The sequence below is a fragment of the Gymnoscopelus braueri genome (assembly GCF_963280865.1).
Source record: "Gymnoscopelus braueri genome assembly, chromosome: 18".
Classification (NCBI taxonomy): Eukaryota; Metazoa; Chordata; class Actinopteri; order Myctophiformes; family Myctophidae; genus Gymnoscopelus; species Gymnoscopelus braueri.
The window spans coordinates 30,404,801-30,425,811 of NC_137618.1; the positions used below are offsets into that span (position 1 = coordinate 30,404,801).

At 44.3% G+C, this 21,011-nt stretch overlaps 1 protein-coding gene across 3 annotated transcripts in view; it reads left to right on the forward strand.

Annotated features, from left to right (window-relative positions):
* gli2a (GLI family zinc finger 2a) overlaps positions 1-21,011 on the forward strand; it is a 102,842-nt gene that overhangs the window by 12,852 nt on the left and 68,979 nt on the right. For all 3 annotated transcript variants that reach the window (XR_013932040.1, XM_080412875.1, XM_080412876.1), the window contains exon 2: positions 9,652-9,778. Coding sequence is in view for 2 of the 3 variants with exons in the window: in XM_080412875.1 (XP_080269001.1) it covers positions 9,664-9,778 (115 nt within the window). In the remaining variant the exon portion in view is untranslated. The remainder of the gene's footprint in view (positions 1-9,651; positions 9,779-21,011) is intronic.

Genomic DNA, 21,011 nt, shown 5'->3' on the forward strand with positions numbered 1-21,011 from the left:
GAATGGCTAATGCATCTCTGGAAGAGCTCTCTGACCTCCAGAGCCCGACTTCAAAGCCTCACAGGGAGACGTGTCTCCAAAGACAAGTGATTCACGCCTGGAGAATGTGGCCTGGTCTCTGTCTAAACTTGTCTCATTCCACAGGTCTCTCTATAAGGTGCCATCCGCTAGAATGTGCCATCTCTCAGCCTGGTCTTGTATAAGTGCTTTCGTTATTATGCAAAAACGCTAGGGACAGAAACCATAAAATGTAAGTCGATTTTCCCACAGGTACTTTGCCTCCCTTTATATAACATGCCAAAAACATTGGTCTGATTGATGCCGTCTGTATAAAGCATACTGAAAAATGGTATATCACATTTTTAGATAGATTCCCAAACTTTCCCATGTCAACGACCCCCAAATAGCTATAGCCTCTGGCTGTGGACCCCAATTATTGTGAAATATGGGAGCCATTGAAAAATGAAAAGAAAAGTAAAATAGTGGAAATAGCTGATGTACTAGCTCACAAGCAACGCATCACATTTGCAAATGTGTATGTATTTTTGAAATTATTTGAATTTGTTTCTTTTGAAATCTTTTTAAAAATATTTGACAATAATGTCCAAAATAGAGACAGCAGGTTCAAAGTGGCACAATAATCCGTTTTTTTCTTTTCCTCTCCTTTCCAACTGGCTGGCCCCCACTTTGAAAGCCACTGCTATAATGTGCCATCCATTACCACTGTATGTGCTCTGCGATAGTGTATTCTGTTTGCCGAAGGGAGAACAATGGCCCATCCATTACTACTGTCAAAACAGAAGGCTTCCAGTTCAAACTGAGCCGTGCTGCTCCTCAAAGAGGGGACGTCAGATCAGATGTGATAAGAGCTCAACTCCACTCACCTCCTGTTAACAGCGCTGCTTTGTCCCACCTGTTTATACAGATTACTATCACTCAAGTGATGGAAATGGCTGAAAGAGGTGGAATCTAAACAGGAGAATTCACTTGAAAAGACATCTGTATTTGAAATCTCTGTTTGTCTGAAAAGACACTTTTCTCAAAGTGTTATGTTAATTGTCCTCCTTAACCACATGGACCCTAACATCCCTGTTCTTTGAAGAGCATTTGACGAAAATAACAGATACAAGGTCAAACCGACTTGTGAGCTTGCAGAACGGCTATATTTGACGAACAGACTTGGTGTAGAGGCAAGAAATGGAGGGGGCCTAGCCTTTCACATTATGAATTGTGTTGACGGCAGGAGCAGAACGTGTGGTTTCAAACATGGGAGTCACGCTCCACAGACACGCCCTCTGCAATGTGGTTTCAAACTCTCCGTCAGAATGCAGAGTGGAGCACACTAAATGAACAGTGTGTTGTACTTGGAGCGAAGCGTTCTGGGTATGTGAAAAGTTCTGTCATGGAGCAAACGCTTGGGCTAAGCTAAAGTAAAGGCTCCTTATCAAACGGTCACAAAGTCCTACCGGACATGTGGCCGGGGTGGTTCAGGAAAACAGCTGGGTTCTGGCTGATCTGGGCCAGAAGCTCAGATTTTTGGGGGCTCTGCAGCTGAAAGCTCATTTACTGCACCAACAAGTTCCTACTGAGAACTGTGGCCGTCTGGTTATATTGTCCCTCTTGACAATCTCTCTCTCTCTGTGTGTGTGCGTGTGCGTGTGCGTGTGCGTGTGCGTGTGTGTGCTTTCCTTGCATGCGTGCTTGCTCGTGCTCCATGAACACATTCATAAGCTATATGGGAAAGGACTCATTTTTATGCTCTTAACAACAGTTATGTAGAATGGGTTACCATAGCGTTAACCTCTTAACCACTATGTACTTGGTTGACTGGGGCTTGATGCTTGATGCTCCTTTTTCCCTATACACCCAATGTCAGCTGGAAATAGCGGGTTGAGATCTGCAAATTTTGCATAATGTTCGCTCCCAGAATAGGGAATAAGTCTTTCTAACATTCTGTGAACAATCAATACAGCCAAAGGTCTGTGAGAATGCACACAGCCTCTCACAGTCTTATAGAAATCTTCAGTTCATGTTTTCAGTGTCATTCTCATGTCCATCCATTCCTGCATGGTTGAATTCCATTCAGTACTATGCCGTCTTTGTACAAACTAGATTGATCATCCTTAGAAGCACTCGTGTAACTCAGATCGTGTATGGATCTGGAAAGCCAGACGTGGTCATATCACGTTTCTGACTAAGATGCAAAAGTATGCAATAACAGGCCTTCTTCTGGCTGGAGGTGGTGGAACTGTTAGCGTTCCTGCATGTGAAACCCGAGCACAAGTCTGCAGGTAGCATCATGAGGGTATCACTTCAAAACCAAACAGTTGGTGAGGGTGTCTGCCTGCGTGTGTGCCTGTGTGTGTGCCTGTGTGTGTGTGTGTGTGTGTGTGTGTGTGTGTGTGTGTGTGTGTGTGTGTGTGTGTGTGTGTGTGGTGCTGGTGAAGCTGCGTGCACCCGTTGTGTACGTGTTCATTTGTGTGTACTGCCAGGAAACAGATCGTACCAGCATCAGTGTCACACTGTGACTGGGAGATAGCAGGAGAAGAGGGAGAGACAGAGAGAAAGAGAGGGGGGAGAGACAGAGAGAGAGGGAGAGAGAGGTTGGTTGGTTGAAGATGAGACTCTTTGATGTGTGTGTTTGCATTCCTGTGTGTTGGTGAAAGGAAAGCTGCTGAACGCTGGCAGCGGAAAGGAACACTTGAGAATGAACCAAGTGCTACTGAATACACACCATGAGAGATGGAGAGAGAGAGAGGGGGGGGGGGGGGTGAGATGGAGAAAGAGACAGCGGTGCCATGTCGTTTGTTTCTCTGGGTTTTGCGCACACACACACACACACACACACACACACACACACACACACACACACACACACACACACACACACACACACACACACACACACACACAGTAAATGAAGTTAACTGTTTACTGACACTGTCAGTTCGACCTGCGTGATCATTGCAGTATATTGACATAATACATGAACATAGTCGTGTACTAACTGTGTGTTTACATGATGACAGACTTCAGGAGTGACACATGCTGTGCATAGTGACATCATGCTGTACATGATGACATCAGTGGTTCATTAGTTGACAGGGTTTTTCCACCAAACCTCACTAGAATAACTGACCCAAAGGCTTCTGAACCGCAACCTCATCGACATAAACACCCCAGTCCAGTGTGACAGCCTCAGTACCAGACCCAACCGTCTCGGTATACCAGACCCAGCAGCCTCGGTATACCCAGACCCAGCAGCCTCGGTATACCAGACCCAGCAGCCTCGGTATACCAGACCCAGCAGTCTCAGTACCAGACACAGCAGTCTCAGTACCAGACCCAGCAGCCTCAGTACCAGACCCAGCAGCCTCAGTACCAGACCCAGCAGTCTCAGTACCAGACCCAGCAGTCTCAGTACCAGACCCAGGAGTCTCAGACCCAGCAGTCTCAGTACCAGACCCAGCAGCGTCAGTACCAGACCCAGCAGCCTCAGTACTAGACCCAGCAGTCTCAGTACCAGACCCAGCAGCCTCAGTATACCATACCCAGCAGCCTCAGTACTAGACCCAGCAGCCTCAGTATACCAGACCCAGCAGCCTCAGTACTAGACCTAGCAGCCTCAGTATACCAGACCCAGCAGCCTCAGTACTAGACCCAGCAGCCTCAGTATACTAGACCCAGAATCCTTAGTACCAGACCCAACCTCTTCAGTATACCAGACCCAACCTCTTCAGTATACCAGACCCAGCAGCTTCAGTACCAGACCCAGCAGCCTCAGTACCAGACCCAGCAGCCTCAGTACCAGACCCAGCAGCCTCAGTACCATACCCAGCAGCCTCAGTACCAGACCCAACCTCTTCAGTATACCAGACCCAGCAGCCTCAGTACCAGACCCGACCTCTTCAGTATACCAGACTGTGCGCTCGTGCATGCGTTTGTGTGGTGAAAGGGTGTGGCCCGCCTGCATGCAGTCACATGGTGCAAGCGGGGTGGTTTGAGGAGAAGGGCTTGTGGGAAGGGTGGGGTCTGATGATCCTGTTCGCACCGCGCTGCGCTGACCAGCCAACCAGAAGATTGGGAAAAGAAGCGCAGCCCTTGTTAGCTTGTTCACCTCTGGCCTCTGCCATCTGTGCGCTTGGTTCCTGACACCTGTACCCGCCCGTCGGCACCAGGCCCCCCCGCCAAGCGGGGCAAGCAGGGTCTGGTCTGCAGGGAGACGCACCCAGCAGGGGGGCAGAGTGTCACAGCTCCACGAGCCATAGGGGGTTTGTGGTGTGAGGGGGAGGGGGGCTGGTTAGGGTGGGGTGGTTTGGGGTGAAGTTTGGGCCACGTTGAAGAAATGCACCGAAATCTAAGATGCGGAATCTCACAAATCTATGTTACACATTGGAAACTGTTAATGCCAAGGATGCTATTTGAAGAATACAGAAGAAATTTTCACACTTTACAAGCAAATACTGCTCAAAGGTCCTCATAGCTCGATACAGTCACTTTACTTAACCCATTTAGACCTGAGGCCGATTCTAAAAACGCCTTCTAAATCCTGACCTACGTTTTCTGAAAATATATTATATTATATTTTCTCAAATATTTGTTCAAAAATTTTAAAAAAAATATGTTGCTATATACTGTACATAGCAACAAGAACCCCAAAAGGGGTTCCCGTCCTGAAAGGTAGGCTATAGTTACAAATAGAGGTTCCCGCCCAAAATGGGTTAAAGCTCAAAGTCACGCTATAGCATATTATTGATGTTTATGAGACATTATTCCATTTCAAACGTCAAATGTCTTATGATACGTTGGGGCACTTCTCCAAGTGTCTTCATAAGTGAAGAAGAAGTTATATGGTACTCATTATTGTGCTGTTCTGCTGAGCATATAATTCATTATTACCATTTACAATACTTTATAAACCTTGATATAAGTTGTCATGCATGATTATAAACATTTATAAAGAGTTGTATAAAGCCTTATGAGTATTATAATGTCTGTGTGAATTATTTTCTAATGTATTATAGACCTACATAGATGGCGTTACCAAAATGTTTAATCTGAAATCCATCAGTGAGTTGTTTCAATTGCATAGATGAATGAATCCTCAAAGCCCTGAGCATTTTATGTGGAGAGGTCTGTGTGGAAGACTTCTAACTTGAATAATAACCTCAAGATGCGTAGATTTTATGCCAGGGATCATTTTGTAAAAGAGAAGGTGTAGATTTCTTTCAAACGATGGTGACTCGTTTTTAAATGAAACCAGAGTGAAATATAACCAGTCCAGCTGGCTTATTCCTTTAGGCCTACATCACAGACATGACAAGAAACCAACTGTAAGGAGTCACTGTCAGTGTTGCCAGATTTCGTGAGAGAAATAAGCATCTAGGTCGATGAAAACAAGCCCAAAAGAAGCGACTATTATATATGCCAAACTTTAAACCTATATACATCGGCTATTTGAAAATAGCGTTGTGAGCTTGTAGATCTGCCATTTTCAAAAAAGTTATTGAAATAAAGTGACAAAATGTGGAACATGTTTGAAACATTTTAACAACACAAATCTGATACGGGGGTCCCTGGCACAAAATGTTTTCAGATGGGAGTCCGTGGACAAATACATATACATTTGGGGGGGTCCTTGACATGAAAATGTTTGCGAACCACTGGATTAAACATCATTAGGAAACAAGGCCAAATAAGCAACACTTTAGAAACAACCGGCTCACGTCTTTCATCTGTTTGCTTCGGGAGTTAGCACTGCATTAGGACTGCAACTATCAATTGTTATCGATAATTACTTTTTATATTGTTTCTTTTTTACATATTACCAAATCAAAGTGAATATTCAGATTAACCACTTTTTTAGTAGTACTGTGTTTTTAAAAAGAAAATGTATTTTAGTTACATTTATTTGGATTTATAATAGATTACATTGATTAATTCCATTGGCAGTTGCACCACTACCAAGTATAATCACAAAACTGACACAGGGGGAGAGAGAGAGAGCGAGCGAGAGAGAGAGAGAGCGAGCGAGAGAGAGAGCGATAGCGAGAGAGAGAGAGAGAGAAAATAGCTGGCATGCTGTAAAAGCAGAGAGAAAATGTCTCTTTAGATGTTTATTTGGTACCAGATGTTCATCAAGCCTTGAACAGTAAAAGGGAGGATCCCCACTCCTCTCTTCAGCCCCAGACAGACACGTTACAGTGTTAAAGTGTATATGATCTTAGTGTCGGTACTTTGTGACCTCTTATCTGGGCCAAGGCTTTTCAGCACCAGAACACAACCTGCCTTCTGGCCAGAGCAGGACATGTGGAAGATAAAAGCCAGTGAAAGGGAACATTGAATTCTATCACTGAGGCTGATGTCAGGACGACGGCGGCAGTGGTGGAAAGTAACTAAGTACATTTACTTAAGTACTGTACTTAAGTACAATTTTGAGGTAATTGTACTGTACTTGAGTATTTCCAATTTCCAATACTTTTACTTCTACTTCACTAACATCTCAGAGGCAAATGCTGTACTTTTACTCCACTACAATTATTTGAAAACTTTAGTTACTAGTTACTTTGCAGATACTTTTTGCAAAGTAACTTTGAAAAATTTGAGTACTTTTTCCAACTAGGCCTACTGCATGCGGAAGATAAAAAGCCAGTGAAAGGGAACATTGAATTCTATCACTGAGGCTGATGTCAGGATGACGGCGGTCGGTCAGAGCGGCTGGCAGACTTCAGGGTCGTTTTTGGCAGGGGGAAAAAAAAAGCGAAGCAGATGCCCCGGCTAAACCCGTTAGCCGGCCACCTCTAATCGGCTTACGTTGGCGAGGTTGACAGGCAACTGGCACCTCCGAAGGTTCAGCAACAGACATGGACGCCCGGTCGCCACGGCGGCTGGTACCAGGGCGACATGTTGGATAGCCACATGTAACCCAGACGAGCGCTGATAGAGCCATTACTGGCATTTTACACTGCCTGGCTTTCAAGCTTTTGCCAGCGGGACTTCTGCGTTTACAAAAGAAAATGGCCATGGAGTGCTGTGTTCCTTCTGTATGGCTGTATCACAAAGAACGTCTTAATACTGCAATCCATCACTTCTTTTAATGAATAAAATGTTATTTTTTTTGACCAACCTGTATGGCAGTGTTATTGTATGTTAATACAATAGAATTAACAAACCTGCGGTGCTCTTCTATTAAGAGATTTAGATCCTGTGATCAGTAGGACACCTTACTGGTTGACAAGAGGCATGGCATGAAGCTCAAAGTGCAATATATCTGCTGCTAAACATTAGAAATGTCAGCTCTTGCGCGGGGACCAAGGTTTGTATCCTGGGTAGAATATAAAAGTCCCCACCTCTTTTCCCTCTGCACCAAATCTCTGCCGAATGCAACATGTTGTAAGCTTGTAGATAGACTATTTTCACCGATATGTACCGTCTATTAAGACTAATTTTACACTTTACTTTACACTTGACATTTTGCCGTGCATTTTCCACATAGCAGAACTAAATGCATTTCTTTATTTTCTCTGGAATAGAGTTTTAGGCATGCAGTTGTGTGTTTTGTGTGTTGTTGCGTGTGCTTTGGGGGACAGCCAAGTCGTAAACACGTTGCCTTTATGAGTTTTGATTCTTCAAAGTGCGTGTTCGTGTTACTTTTCAATCAGAACACTTCCCCTGGCTGCCAACAGGTGTGGACAGACCTTAAACGTCACCCCAGTCAGCCCTATGTGGACTAACATCTTCCACATGGAGGCTACATCTCTATACTCGTGTCAAACTCACATACGGCCACTTATTGCCAAAATGACCTTTTACCATTATTAAAGATGCAATCCATTACATGTTTGTGTGAATACATTTAAATTTTGACCACTCTATATGGAAGAGTATGTTAATACAATATACTAAATAATATATGTAAATGTCAATGCTCAGCAGTAGAAATGTTGGCGTTTGCAGGAATCCAGGTTTGATTTCCAGGTGTGACACTGGTTCTGAACCTGTTGGCCGAGGCCCATTGGTGGGTCACGAGGCCAACTGGGCCCCCAAATAATTGGCAAAGAATTTAATAATATATAATTAATATAAAAGAAAATGTAAAACAAAACTCATGGTATTTTGTCTTAAAACCTAAAAAAAATGTTTTCAATACGTTAGTTTCATTGATCATTGATCAATGATCAATCGTTTGAGCATCAAAATCAATACTACAAGAATTTCAAGTGGGCCCTGATCCAGAAAGGGTCGAGAACCAGAAAGTTATGGATCGCAGTTTTCTCACAATGTGAAAGATTTTCACCTATACTACATGCTGAAAACAGGGGCACCAGGTTGAAAACGAGGCGGTCGGTCACCGAACACAGCTTCAGGCACCACAAACATTTTCTCACCGACATTCGAAAAGCGGCCCGGGGAAAACTCGACCGCAGGCCGCCGAGAGGCAGAGGAACCTCCGCCTCCAACCCCACTCGCCTCTCAGGCAGACCGCGACATGTTTGCTCTGCGATGAGGATGATCTTGTAGGGTCTCCTCTAAGTCAAACAAGTGGCACGCTGCCAAGTCATCTAGCCATTCGCACACACACACACGCGAGGACCTATTGACACAGTGGAGGGCGGTCAAAGCCACAGTGCTAAGGGTCCGCTCGCGTTTACAATTGGAATAGAGCGCTCCCTTGTAGGGTCATTACATCCATCAAACGGAGAAAACCTGTGTGTGTGTGTGTGTGTGCGTGTGCGTGTGCGTGTGTGTGTGTGTGTGTGTGTGTGTGTGTGTGTGTGTGTGTGTGTGCGTAAGGCCCTGACCTCACCATTAATTCCCTTGACAGGGCAAACACGTTTTCACTCGCAGACAAACTGCAGGGTAAACACATTGGAACTCACTTTGGCTCTCAACACTTACATCACATATATTTCCACAACAATGCTTTAATCTGTACCGCGTGTGTTTCAGCTACAAAACATGAACCTGCTTATTAATTCCTCCTATTAACGTCCCTCAAACAACAGAGGGCGTTTTATGTAAAAAAAAAAAAAAGCTTTTGGAAAAGGTTTGACAGGAGGGGGGTACGTACTTGGACGAAGGGTGGTTCTCCATATTGAATGTGAAAGTGATTGACAGACAGTGGACATGCAACATGATGTCATGACAGACAGACGGACCAGAACACACGCCCTGTCTGGAACCGCACAAACGCAGCATGTGAAATTACTCCACAGTTTGGAAGAGAAGAAAAGTACCTATAACAATTTGGAGCCCGTGTGTGTGTGTGTGTGTGTGTGTGCGTGCGCGCGGGTGTGTGTGTGTGTGTTTTTGTTGTTTGTGTGTGCGCACACATGCATAATGTAGGTCCACATTGTGTGTGTGACTGTGCATACAGTAACATCTTGTGTTAATCTTTCCATTTTGTAACTTTGAAACTGTACAAATTTGTACACCAAATGAACACTGAGGATCTTACTGAGCTCTCAGACCGATGGTTTATTGTTTAGGAGCGGTGCTTTCGGGCGGAACTACTGAAGTTCTGAAGGTCGAACAGATGCTGAAATGACCATGTCCATGTCCGGTACCACAGCCAGTGTCGCCAAAAATACTTTAAATGTAAACAGTGTACGACTTTAACCGGAATTTGTCCTCTCTGTTTGTCCTGTCCAGAGTCTGTCCCACATGGAGTCCTCTGTGTCCACAGCCGCTGACAAGAAGGACTGTAAAGGAACTGGGATTGACGGGAGCAGCTTCTCCGAACTCCCAAAGAAACCCTCTCCCACCACACTGACCAGGGGTACGTACAACTGGACCATATATTGAATGCGCTGATAATATGTACAACTGTGAACAATATACTATTGTCGCTCGGGCTGTATCTCCATATTGAAACTTATGTATTTTTTAAATATATTTTGTCCTATACTCTGCCAAAGGTGTGCCATGCACAAGCAGCGAACATGTGTTGTGAGCTTGTAGATCTGCTATTTTGGAGAAAGAATTTATATATAATGACATGATAGGGATGCCAGGTTGAGAATCAGAATCAACTTTGTCACTTCACAGGTTCACAGGTGTAAAGAAGTTGGTGAAATCGTTTCTGTTTCAGTAAAGAGAAACCTGTCAAGGATAGGCATGATTTTTTCTATTTTGAAAAATAAAATAAAAAAATATATAAAAATCTAAGAAATATCTATCTCTATCTAAGTTTTTTATTTATATATTTTTGACACAATTCTTCTCTTCTGGGGGTCCCTGGCACAACATCTTTTCAGATGGGGGTCTGTGGCCAAAATGCATATCAATTTGGGGGTGGTTGACATAAAAAGGTTTGAGAACCACTGCTGTACTCTGAGGAAGACCTGAGGAACAGGGCTGTCACTGAGGGGCTGATGAGAAGACCCCCTAATGAGCTCCAAGGACCCCCTCACCTCCTGAAGATAAATGTCATGAATTACTTAACACACACACATATTTGTATTACCATATTTGTGAAGACATCAATTTTCTAATATTTTGCAATATTTCGAACACTAACCCTAAACCCGAAAATTGCCGATCTACAAGCTCACAATGCGTTGCACTGTGACGCATTTACAGTAAGTGCGCGACACCTGTGTGCAACTAAGAATAAATCAACCATAACTCCCTTACCACTAAACGTAATCTCTAAATATTTCATCCTAACTCTAACCCCAACCTGAATATTTTCCTAATTATAAACCTAACTCTAAACTCATTTCTTTTGTGAGGACTGGGAAAAGGGTCCTCACAATGTCTACTTCTCACATTTTACTGTACTTGTCGGGGGAGAGAGGGCGAGCGGAGGAGACACAGAGTAAAGGAGTGGGAGAACAAGGTGTCATACAGCGTGGTGACATGTGCTTAACGAGGAGTTCGGTGGCCTCCTGCCACACGAGGAGCCACGAGCATTAATTGTTCAGAGAGAGGCAGGGTGAGAAAGTGGGGCGAATCGCGGCCCGTCCTCTCTGGCACGTTCCACAAAGAAGACGACACTTTAGTGTCATCTCTTTGTTTTTTGTTTGTGTGTTCAGGAAAGCATGATAAAGGAGAAAAAGAAAACAGTATAAAGCGTGAAACCGCTTGAATTATTTACTCAATTATAGAATTATGACCTTAGAGGTTGAATATTCCAGCATCGTGAGATTCAAAAGTAGTTGGCAGCAAATGTCACAAGTTATTTAAGGGGTGTCCAGCCTGTGTGTGTGTGTGTGTGTGTGTGTGTGTGTGTGTGTGTGTGTGTGTGTGTGTGTGTGTGTGTGTGTGTGAGAGAGAGAGAGAATGAAAGAAAGAGAGACAGTGCGTGTTATGCAGTGCAGAGGTCTCATAATTAAAATATGAGCGCTCATGTTTTCATTACTGAATGTGTGATGAAAACTCCCCATAACGAGGCCAGAGGACCTTGTTGTGGCCCCCCCGGGGGTGGGAGATGGGGGGGGGGGGGGGGTGTTATGAATTACTAACGCGGAGCTGTCGGGGAGGGCTGGTGGACGCCGGACCCCTTTGGGGGAGAATCTCTGGCATCTTCAGAGGGGTCCGCTGTCGGAAGACACGGTTTGAGTTGTTTTACTGCTTAATGAAAGGCCTGGTGGCCTGCCATCATCACACAGCCACAGTAGTGCTGCATGTGAAAAAACAGTGAAAGTAGGACATTTGTTCCTCTCTGACCCATCAAGATATGCTTTAAAGCTCTGCTTTTGTCTTCTATTGGATTACTCCGTTCTTTTCATTTTTACTGCTTCTGCAATTAGTGCACATGTTGAAAGAAGAGATGAGATGTGGGGCGTGTGAATAAATCAACAAACGGCGGAGCGTCCTTTGTGAAATGTAACGCAAACCGGCAAACTTTAATGCCTTGTTTGCAAAGAACATGCAACTCTTCAAGCGAACTCCTCCAACCAACAGAGAGAGAGAGACCTCTTCACACGACTCCACAACTTCTGGGACTTCTGCAGTTGCAATATTCTGAAATCACATATATTTTAACCACGTGAAGCCTAGCATCCCTATTCTGTGGTGAATATTCAGTGGAAGTGTGTGTGTGTGTGTGTGTGCGTGTGTGTGTGTGTGTGTGTGTGGGTGTGTGTGCACAATGGAGCCATCCTTCAAACATCATAAGTCTCCACCATTGTGTCACCTCTGCACATTAAGCCTCCTGTCAGTCTGACAATAACACCAGTCCCTGTTAAACTCCATCTGTGAGTCTTAAACTGTAATGGAAGGAGAGGAGAGGAGAGGAGAGACATTTAATCGATTTAGTAAAAGTTATCAATAGTTTTTTTGGGGGCTTTTTTATGCCTTTATTTAGAGAGGGATAGGGAAAGTAGGCTGACAGGAAATGGGGAGAGAGATGGGCGGGTGACACGCAGCAAAGGTCGTCGGGAACTCTAACCCGCAACACGCTGTCAGGCTGGCATTGCAGCCTGGGTGCCTGGAGTATTGTATAATAAAAAAATATATTTGAATTACTTTGTCAGTTTGTTTATGTATAAAATATAACAAATACATATTTTTCAAAAGTGTTTTCTCGATTATTCAATTAATCGAAAAAGTAATCGCTAAGAAAACAATCAATAGTCGCAGCCCTAGAGGAGAGGAGAGGGTTGTTGGCAGAACAACAGAGAACGGTTCAGGGCCTCTGATATGTATCAAGGTTGCTTTCTGCGGGTCTTGTTAATGGTTTTAAATGGGCGCCCACATTGTGTTTGACAGACTGCATCTGTCTGGACAGCGGGGGGCAAGCGGGGGGCAAGCAAGCTCCCACAGGCTTTGGCCCCTCTGCAATCCGACACCCGGGGCCCAGCGATTTACGAGTGTGTCTCTGTGCGTGTACGTTAGCGTGTCAGAGTAACATGTGCTCAGATCAAGTACCACTTCCTCCACTGTAAAACATCTCTTTGTTTCAAAGGCGAACCTGCGATGGTCCATGCCAACACGTGCTCTCTCACACACACACACACACACACACACACACACACACACACACACACACACACACAGTTCACTCATCTACACATTCTCAAATCAGTTTTACTGTACAGTGCTCGGCCCTCTTTAAGTTCTGCGGCCTCGACAACCTTCAACAACAGAGTGTCAGGGTTTCAGATGTGAATCTGTTGCAGTTGTTTTATACAACCTCCCCTACACACACACACACACACACACACACACTCCATTACACCCCCGGTTAAGTTTGCCAAAGAGAATGTTTCCGCCATCGTTCATCTCAGCGTGACCGTACTGGGCCAGTGGAGCAGCCGTTCGCTTGCTAACAAACTGATTATTTCAGACGGTCTCGTGCATCCTTCAGCCAGCCTTGTTGGAAGCTGCAGCTCGTTGAGATTGATGCTCTTGTGCTTAAAACAGTGTATCGTCTGTACATAATCACTCTCCGAGCGCATGGTTAACTAAAATATAGGGAAACCAGCTGTCACTCTCCAAGCTCACTGCGAACAACTGGGTTGAGGATATCATCTGGTAACAAGATTGAGAATGCATGAAAGAGGTTGGAAACACAGAAATAGCGCTACGCTGATGCTAAACCCCTCACAGCGAGACCTCAGCTAGGAGAATGAACTCAGTCAGTATCACAGCAAGTGTCAGTGTAACCCAAGGCTTCCTAGATGTTTCCATGCCAAGGACCCCAAATAGCCATAGCCTCGGGCTGCGGCCTCATACTGTGAAATGGCTTTTTTTTAATACCAAATATAGCAGATCTGCAATCCCACACATCACGACACGTTGTGGTCTTGTAGACCTGCTGTTTTTGGCTTTTTTTGAAAATTTGTGAAAATGTGGACAATAACCAAAATAGGGACACCAGGTTGAAAGTGCCCGCTGGCAGCCTCCACTTTGAAAAGCTGTGGTCTAACCCAAACCCTAAATGTAACCTTAACCCCACCTTAACCCCACTCATTAAATGAATGAAGCCACACCAAAATCATGCCTAAATGGTTGAAGAGCAGCAAAAGCAGCATTACATTTTTTTTTGCATGTATGTACATTTCACGGGGCTATTATGCGACATTGACCAGAGGTGGAAAAAGTACTCACATGAATTAAAAGTAAAAGTCCGGAATTAAAAATGTACTTGAGTAAAAGTACAAAAGTATTGGTATCAAAATGTACTTAAAGTACCAAAAGTAGAAAGTACTCATCATGCAGAATGTCCCATTTCACAAGTTTTCAAATGTATAGAAATCCTTTGAAAATATCAGATCTACAAGCTTGTGAGCTTGTAGATCGGCTATTTCAAATGGCCGAAATGTATAGGGTGGAAGTTGTTAATGTATGTTTTGTAATACTAATCAAAATCTACAAAGTAACTAGTAATTAAAGTTTTCCAGTAATTGTAGTGGAGTAAAAGTGCAATATTTGCCAAGATGTAGTGGAGTAGAAGTAAAAGTACTGAAAATTGGAAATACTCCAGTTAAGTAAAAAATACCTCAACATTGTGCTTAAGTACAGTACTTGAGTAACTGTACTTAGTTACTTTACACCACTGACATTGACACATTAACCATTTAAACCATCTAGACTTAAACTGGACCTGAGTTGGCTCTGTACTTGGACCACTTTTTTTCCATCTACACCAAATCTCTTTGCCCAAAATAGCAGATCTACACTCACAACACATTGTTTTGCAACATTTTTGTGAGCTTGTAGATTTGCTATTTTTTGGCTAATGATCCTCCAGAATGTGGATGCTGGGGTTCAAGTGGTTTAAGCTAAAGTGGATCAACATGCTTTGGTGCAATACTCCAGTGGAGGGTTGGTCTCCATAGCAACAGATGAATGAGATGGACTGGGCAGCGATGGGTTAACGATAAGAGGACTCCGACTCTGGATGAACGGATGAAATCCTGTTCTACTCTTCTACTTTTCAACTCTTTTCTACTTTACTGTGTTCTACTCACCTCTACTCTATTCTCCTCTGTACTACAAACGTCCGGCCACTAATCTCCCTGAGAAAGGGATTTCTGTCTTTCTCCCTGTGCCCCCTAAATGGGGGTCTTACACTGCCTTACACACAGAGGAGGAGAGAGATACAAAGAGAGGAGGGGGCGGGGGTGGGGGGGGGGGGGTCAGGGTCACGCTGGACTCCCCCCTCCTGCTCTCTCTCTCTCCCTCCCTCCCTCTCTCACTTGTTTCATTGAGAGAACATCCTTATTTCACTTAAACTGTAACAATGTAAGATGGAACTGTAAAATGGATGACGTCAGGGTTGGATTTGCTGAGGGGGTGGGAGGAAAATCCATGCTTCTGCTTTTGATATCCCCTCCTCTGGCCATTCATTTTTTTATGGGCGGTGGGGATAATGTTTTATCCCTGCTTCTGGTCAGACTGAATTAAATACATGCATTTCCTTCTGGGAAATGTAGACTGTCTGATATGTTTGATATTCATGATTGATAATATCAACTATGTATGTTAACCACATTAAGCCTATTTTGGCTATTTGGGCTAGTTTGTCTTACAAAGAAGTATATTAAGTGGCTGAGAAAATTAGTTCCTGCGCTTCCCGTCCCGTCACTGACTGTGTTTTCTATCTATAGCCTCTCAGTGTCCCCTGGCTCTTTTACAAACACACCAAAACATGTCATAGATTTCATCTTTAAGAGGCAAAAGCAGCCTCCTCTGTCCCCTACAGAGGGTCGTGTTGGGAAGGATTCGTCTCGATCGAGTGTCACACAGCGTTTAGCTCCAGCATATCAATACTTTGTCTTCCCTTAATACTGGATACCTGAGAAGACAGCACAGCAACAAGCTTACAGGAAGCCTTATTGACTGTCTCCCCCAATGTTGCATTCTTCCTGTCAGGAGCTCACTGTAGTAACAAGAAAACAGCAGCAAACAGAGACCGATATCTTTTTTATGTCCCGGAACGCCTTCTGGATTTATGCTTTATCCGTTCTCTAAACTCCCAGGTCATCTTCAAGAACTCCTTCAGGCGTCATTTTACAGCTCGTTGTGTTTGTGGTTTCGCTGTGTGATGATAATATACTGGAAGACCGCAGCGTCACTTGGACCGAGGCCCAAATTCCCTATTATATCCAATATCGCAATATTTGTTACCATTTCAAATCTTTTTCTCAGTATTGAGCATCTGTCTGCCCCCCCGCGCCCCCCCCCCATGTTACCTGCCTATCCTCAAAAATGGAGAGAGAGAGAGCGAGAGAGAGGGGGGAGAAAGAGAAAGAGAGAGAAAGACAGACGAAGGTGAGTGAGCAAAAAAGGGAGAGAGAGAACAAAAGTAACAACGGTTGAGTTTCTGTCTGGAAGGAGGAAAAGTGTGCTTACATTTAGTTGTGTGTCTTATAAACAGTGAAGGTGATCCCTCTCTCTCTCTCTCTCTCTCTCTCTCTACTTAATCGTACGCTGGTGTCGCACCCTGAAAATAGCCAATCTATAAGCTCACATCACGTTGTGGACGCGACACATTGTGAGCTTATTGATCTGCTATTTTCGGCACGCGACACAATGGTATGGCAAAGTTTAAATTGCGTTCGACTCTCTCTCTGCCTCGTTCTCTCCCTTATCTAGAGCTTCACTTGGGTCTGGCCAAGTGAGGATTTAAAGATTAGATATGCTAAGTGAGAGCAGAAGGGTACATGTTGTTTTTCTGCGTTTTCAGGCGCTGGTTGATTGCAGGGTTTTATCAGCATCCATTACACAGCGTTCTAATCAACCAACGCTGGCCTATATTCACTACAGGAGACACAGTCTCCTCCTGGCGATTGGTAGCAATTGGTCACAAGGGATTTGCATTTTCAGATATAGAAATATGTATTTTTATTCTATTTTGTAAAAAAAAACTAATACAAAAACGAAGAAGAATTATTGAGCAGTCTCCAGATCTCTGGAAGGATGACTTTGTTTTTCTTAATCATTTTAGGTTTGAAGTAAAGAAGCAAAGAGTTCTGAGAAATTCATAAAGGCCATGGAAACACTCAAACATATAGATGAAATGTAGAATGTAAATTCAGTGCTGGAATGTACATTTACTCAAGTACTGTACCAAGTAAAATCTTTAGGTGCTGTAAAAAATGTGTTATGCTTTATACTTCTACTTCTCAGTCAAATTACAATATGTTTTTATTCCCCTACAATTATTTAACACTTTGCAGACTTAGCTTATTAATACAAAACATACATTAAGTGAAAGATGCGTATTATTATAGCAGCACATAAAGTAATTAAAATCAGCCCCACCTTTACCAGCTGCAACATTAAAGGGATTAACACATGAATGCATTCATGATAACATATATATATCATTATAATATAATGATATATATATGTTATATATATGTTATCATGTTTTTATATTACAATAACATGAATGTGAATGTGAAATGGACATGGACTACTTTTTGTACTTATTACTCAAGTAATGGGAATACAGGACCTTTACTTGTAGCAGTACTTCACCACTGTCTAAATGTACATTTTAGTCAGTGGTTCTCTGAGGCGTCTGTGTGCAGATGGGTGGGGGGGGGGGGGGGTTGTGACAGGCCTCTAATGTGGTTGTCAGACATAAATCAGGAAGCAGTGAAAACACATTTCTGATATCAGTCGTTAGTTCGGAACACTCCGCCACGGCTTCAAAGAAAAGACCAGAGAGAGAGACAGAGAGAGAGAGAGAGAGACAGAGAGAGAATGAAAGAAAGGGTTTTGTGCTTAAGGCAACGTCTCCACACATAAATCTCTGTTCAGCAGCGGCGTCTGCTCACATGAGGCTCAAACACAACACGTTACATTCCACTGTTTTAGAACCGACCAGGAGGGAGAATATATGGATGCTTTAGGGGATTAACTACTCTCTCTCTCTCTCTCTCCCCCCCTCTGTGTTAATATAAGTCACTCTCTCAGAGTTAGACGTGACTCAGGGAAATAAGGATCAGATCAATTTGGCTTCATTTGTGTCTGCTCAGAGTTACAAATGGATAAATGAACACTGAGAATTTGTACTGTGTGTAGTAATCTCTGCCAGGCTGGGAGGCCAGGAGGCGGAGGTTATGTTTTCTTCTTCTCTCTCTCTCTCTGGATTAGTCTCCCCTTCTTCTCTTTCTTGTACTTCATCCTCTCTTTAATAGCATGTCTTTCCCAGCATGCACTGTGTAATCCTCTCAGATACTTCCTGTTTTGTTGGCTGAGGAGCGCAGGACGTCCACCTTCTCTCCTCTCCGCTCTTTTGTTTTGCTCTCCTCTCCTCCTCGCCGAAAAGCCATTCCCACGCACACATTTCCACACCGAAAAAAACAACTTCTCTTGTGACCCGACGTTGACCGCCAGCCCCCCCCCCCCCCCCAAGATATCAATCAACTGGAACCAGTAGGCTGCCAGTCTAATGTATCTTTAACACTCACAGTTCAAGTGAACCAAAATAAACCATCCAGGGAGTTTAGACCTGCTAAAACAAAAATGTGCGCGAGCCATAAACACGGACAGGAGGCGCTTATGTAAACGGCTTGGGGTTTCCTGTGACCTGAAGGTCCACAAGTTGGACAGTTTGTGGTCAGACAGCACCCCCCCAACAACACCATACACTACACCCACCCACACACACACACCCCTCCCTGACTGCAGACACAGCTGTGGTCCCCTGAAATAGAAATAGTCTGTTCTGACTGCATTTCAGCGTGTTGTAGAATAATACACATGTGGCCCAGTGTTGAGTAGATCAGTTCTTTGTAGAACAGTGTTGAATGGATCGGTGTTGAGTGTAGTAGAACAGTTCTGAGTTGGAACGGTTAATTGTAGAACAGGAACAGCCAGGCACAGGGTGGTCAGGTGGAGGTCAGAGCAGAATATGACACATAGGGAGCAAAGGGAGGAAGATTTCCCGGTATTTACTGGTTCTGTGTGCGTGTGCGTGTGCGTGTGTGTGTGCATGCATGTGCGTGTGTTTTGAAGTCATACTGGTGATCTCAGCTCCGGCCCCCCCTCAGCTTGGAATCTGTGACTCAGTAATAATCCAGACAACAATAGGGGTCTTCTTTGGTTCTTCGGGACAAAAGCTGAGTTGTAATTGTGTTGCAGTGGCTCCCTGAACCTCCCGGGCAGGAAATTGATTTGTGCCAGCCGGTGCTAGAATTCCTCGTGTGGGAAGCGAGGTGTCTGCTGGTAATCACAGATCTAGACTTACACTCATGCCACCCCTCACACTGACCTCCTGGTAGCACCCAGCAGCTAGGACACTTGACCAGGCCAAGGACCCCAAATAGCCATAACCTTTGGCTGCCGCCCCCCCCCCACATACACACACCTACGAAATGGTTATTCTTATACTTTTTTTATATCTGATCCTTTTGTCTTTCTCTTTTTTATTTTCTTCCTTTTCCTCCTTTCCAGCTGGCCCCCCAGTGCTCCCTGGCACTTGAAGACCACCGAGCTAGTCTAGTCCAGTGATCCGGGGACCGCCATGGATCCTTGAGGGGGTCCCAGGGGGGTCCCCAGCCACATTTGTTAATATAGCATCAATATCGGTTTAACCACTTTAACCCTACATACATCGTCTATTTGAAAATAGACAATCTACAACCTCACAACGTGTCGCATTGTAGATCTGCAAATTATTATTTTTTACTATTTTTTAACTTTAACAACACAAATCTTGTTTAAATATTTTCAGATGGGGGTCTGCGGTCAAATACATATTAATTTGAGGGTCCTTGACATGAAAAAGTTTGAGAACCAGTGGTCAGTATAGTCACACAGAGTCCAGACCAGCTAAACTCATGGGTGTCCTCTGTTCTGAACTCTGACTGCAATTGTGTCGTCTCACCTGCTCTCTTCTCTTCCTGACAACTCTGAACGCTGACCAAGACAAACTTAGGTTTTCAGACGTTTAAACAAAGACGTCTGCCAATCAGAAACCATGGCGGCCAATCGCCGCTCTCAGTCAGCAGTGAGGTCGGGCCTGCACTCCATAAACATTCACCGAAAAATAAACGTTTACCATGTTTTGTTTTTGCGGCCACATTCCCCGCAGGGATGGCGAGTCGCGGAGCGTGCGGCCGTGACACGACGGTCATGCTCTCCGAGGGCGGGGCGCGGCGGGGGGGGTTTGCAGTAAACCGTACCAGAGGCAAAACAAGCAGACGAGGCTGGTGGGGTAAACGAAGGAACCCAGGATAACAAACACACAAGTTTACATTATGACACAGAGGGTAACAAACACACAACTCACTGGATACTTGGAACGCTCATTTATAAACTCTGTAGTACGACAGTGTCAGCTTGAAATGAATAGAAATGATGACCACAGCAGAATAGGAAGGAACATATTACAGAACTGTACAAACCACTGCTATTCATTTTAAAGCTCCAATCCAGAACGTATTTGAATGAATAAGACGTTATTTTAACCAATCTGTATGGTAGAGTATGGTTAATCCAATATAACTACCGTAGTACATCTGCAGTAGTTGGAGGTGGGTGTCTATACTCTTCCATTGAGACATTTAGACACTGGTGTCCCTGGGTAGAACACCTGCGGGTGACACTGGGTCACACTGGGTGACAAGTAGAACTACCCGAAGCCCATAAGCCAAATATCTCCTTTGGCCAACTTGAGATTCTCTCCCGGATGTAAATATTTGCTCTCCCACGCCACAGTTACAGTTGCAAGTACTCTCTCGGTTGGGAGGGTTCATAATACTTGGACTGCAGCTTTAAGAATCTATCCACATACCATAGATAGACACTTAATGAAAACCAGCGACCTTGCAGTGGTACAGTGCACTTTACCGCGCGCGCGTATGCACGTGTGTGTGTGTGCGCGTCCTGCCCTGTAATCCGACCAAACCCCACATAAGATCTCTGTATGGTTGTCATGGTTGCCAGCGAAGCCAGAACGCACAAACAGAATAACACGGCGTATGGAAAAGTGATTTATAAAGTCGTTCATCATCACGTAGCTGGAATAAAAGCCGTCGTTTCCTTAACAACCGGGTAGCGGTACGGTGATGGAGTGACATCTCTGGCTGGATTGGCAGGGCGGCTTT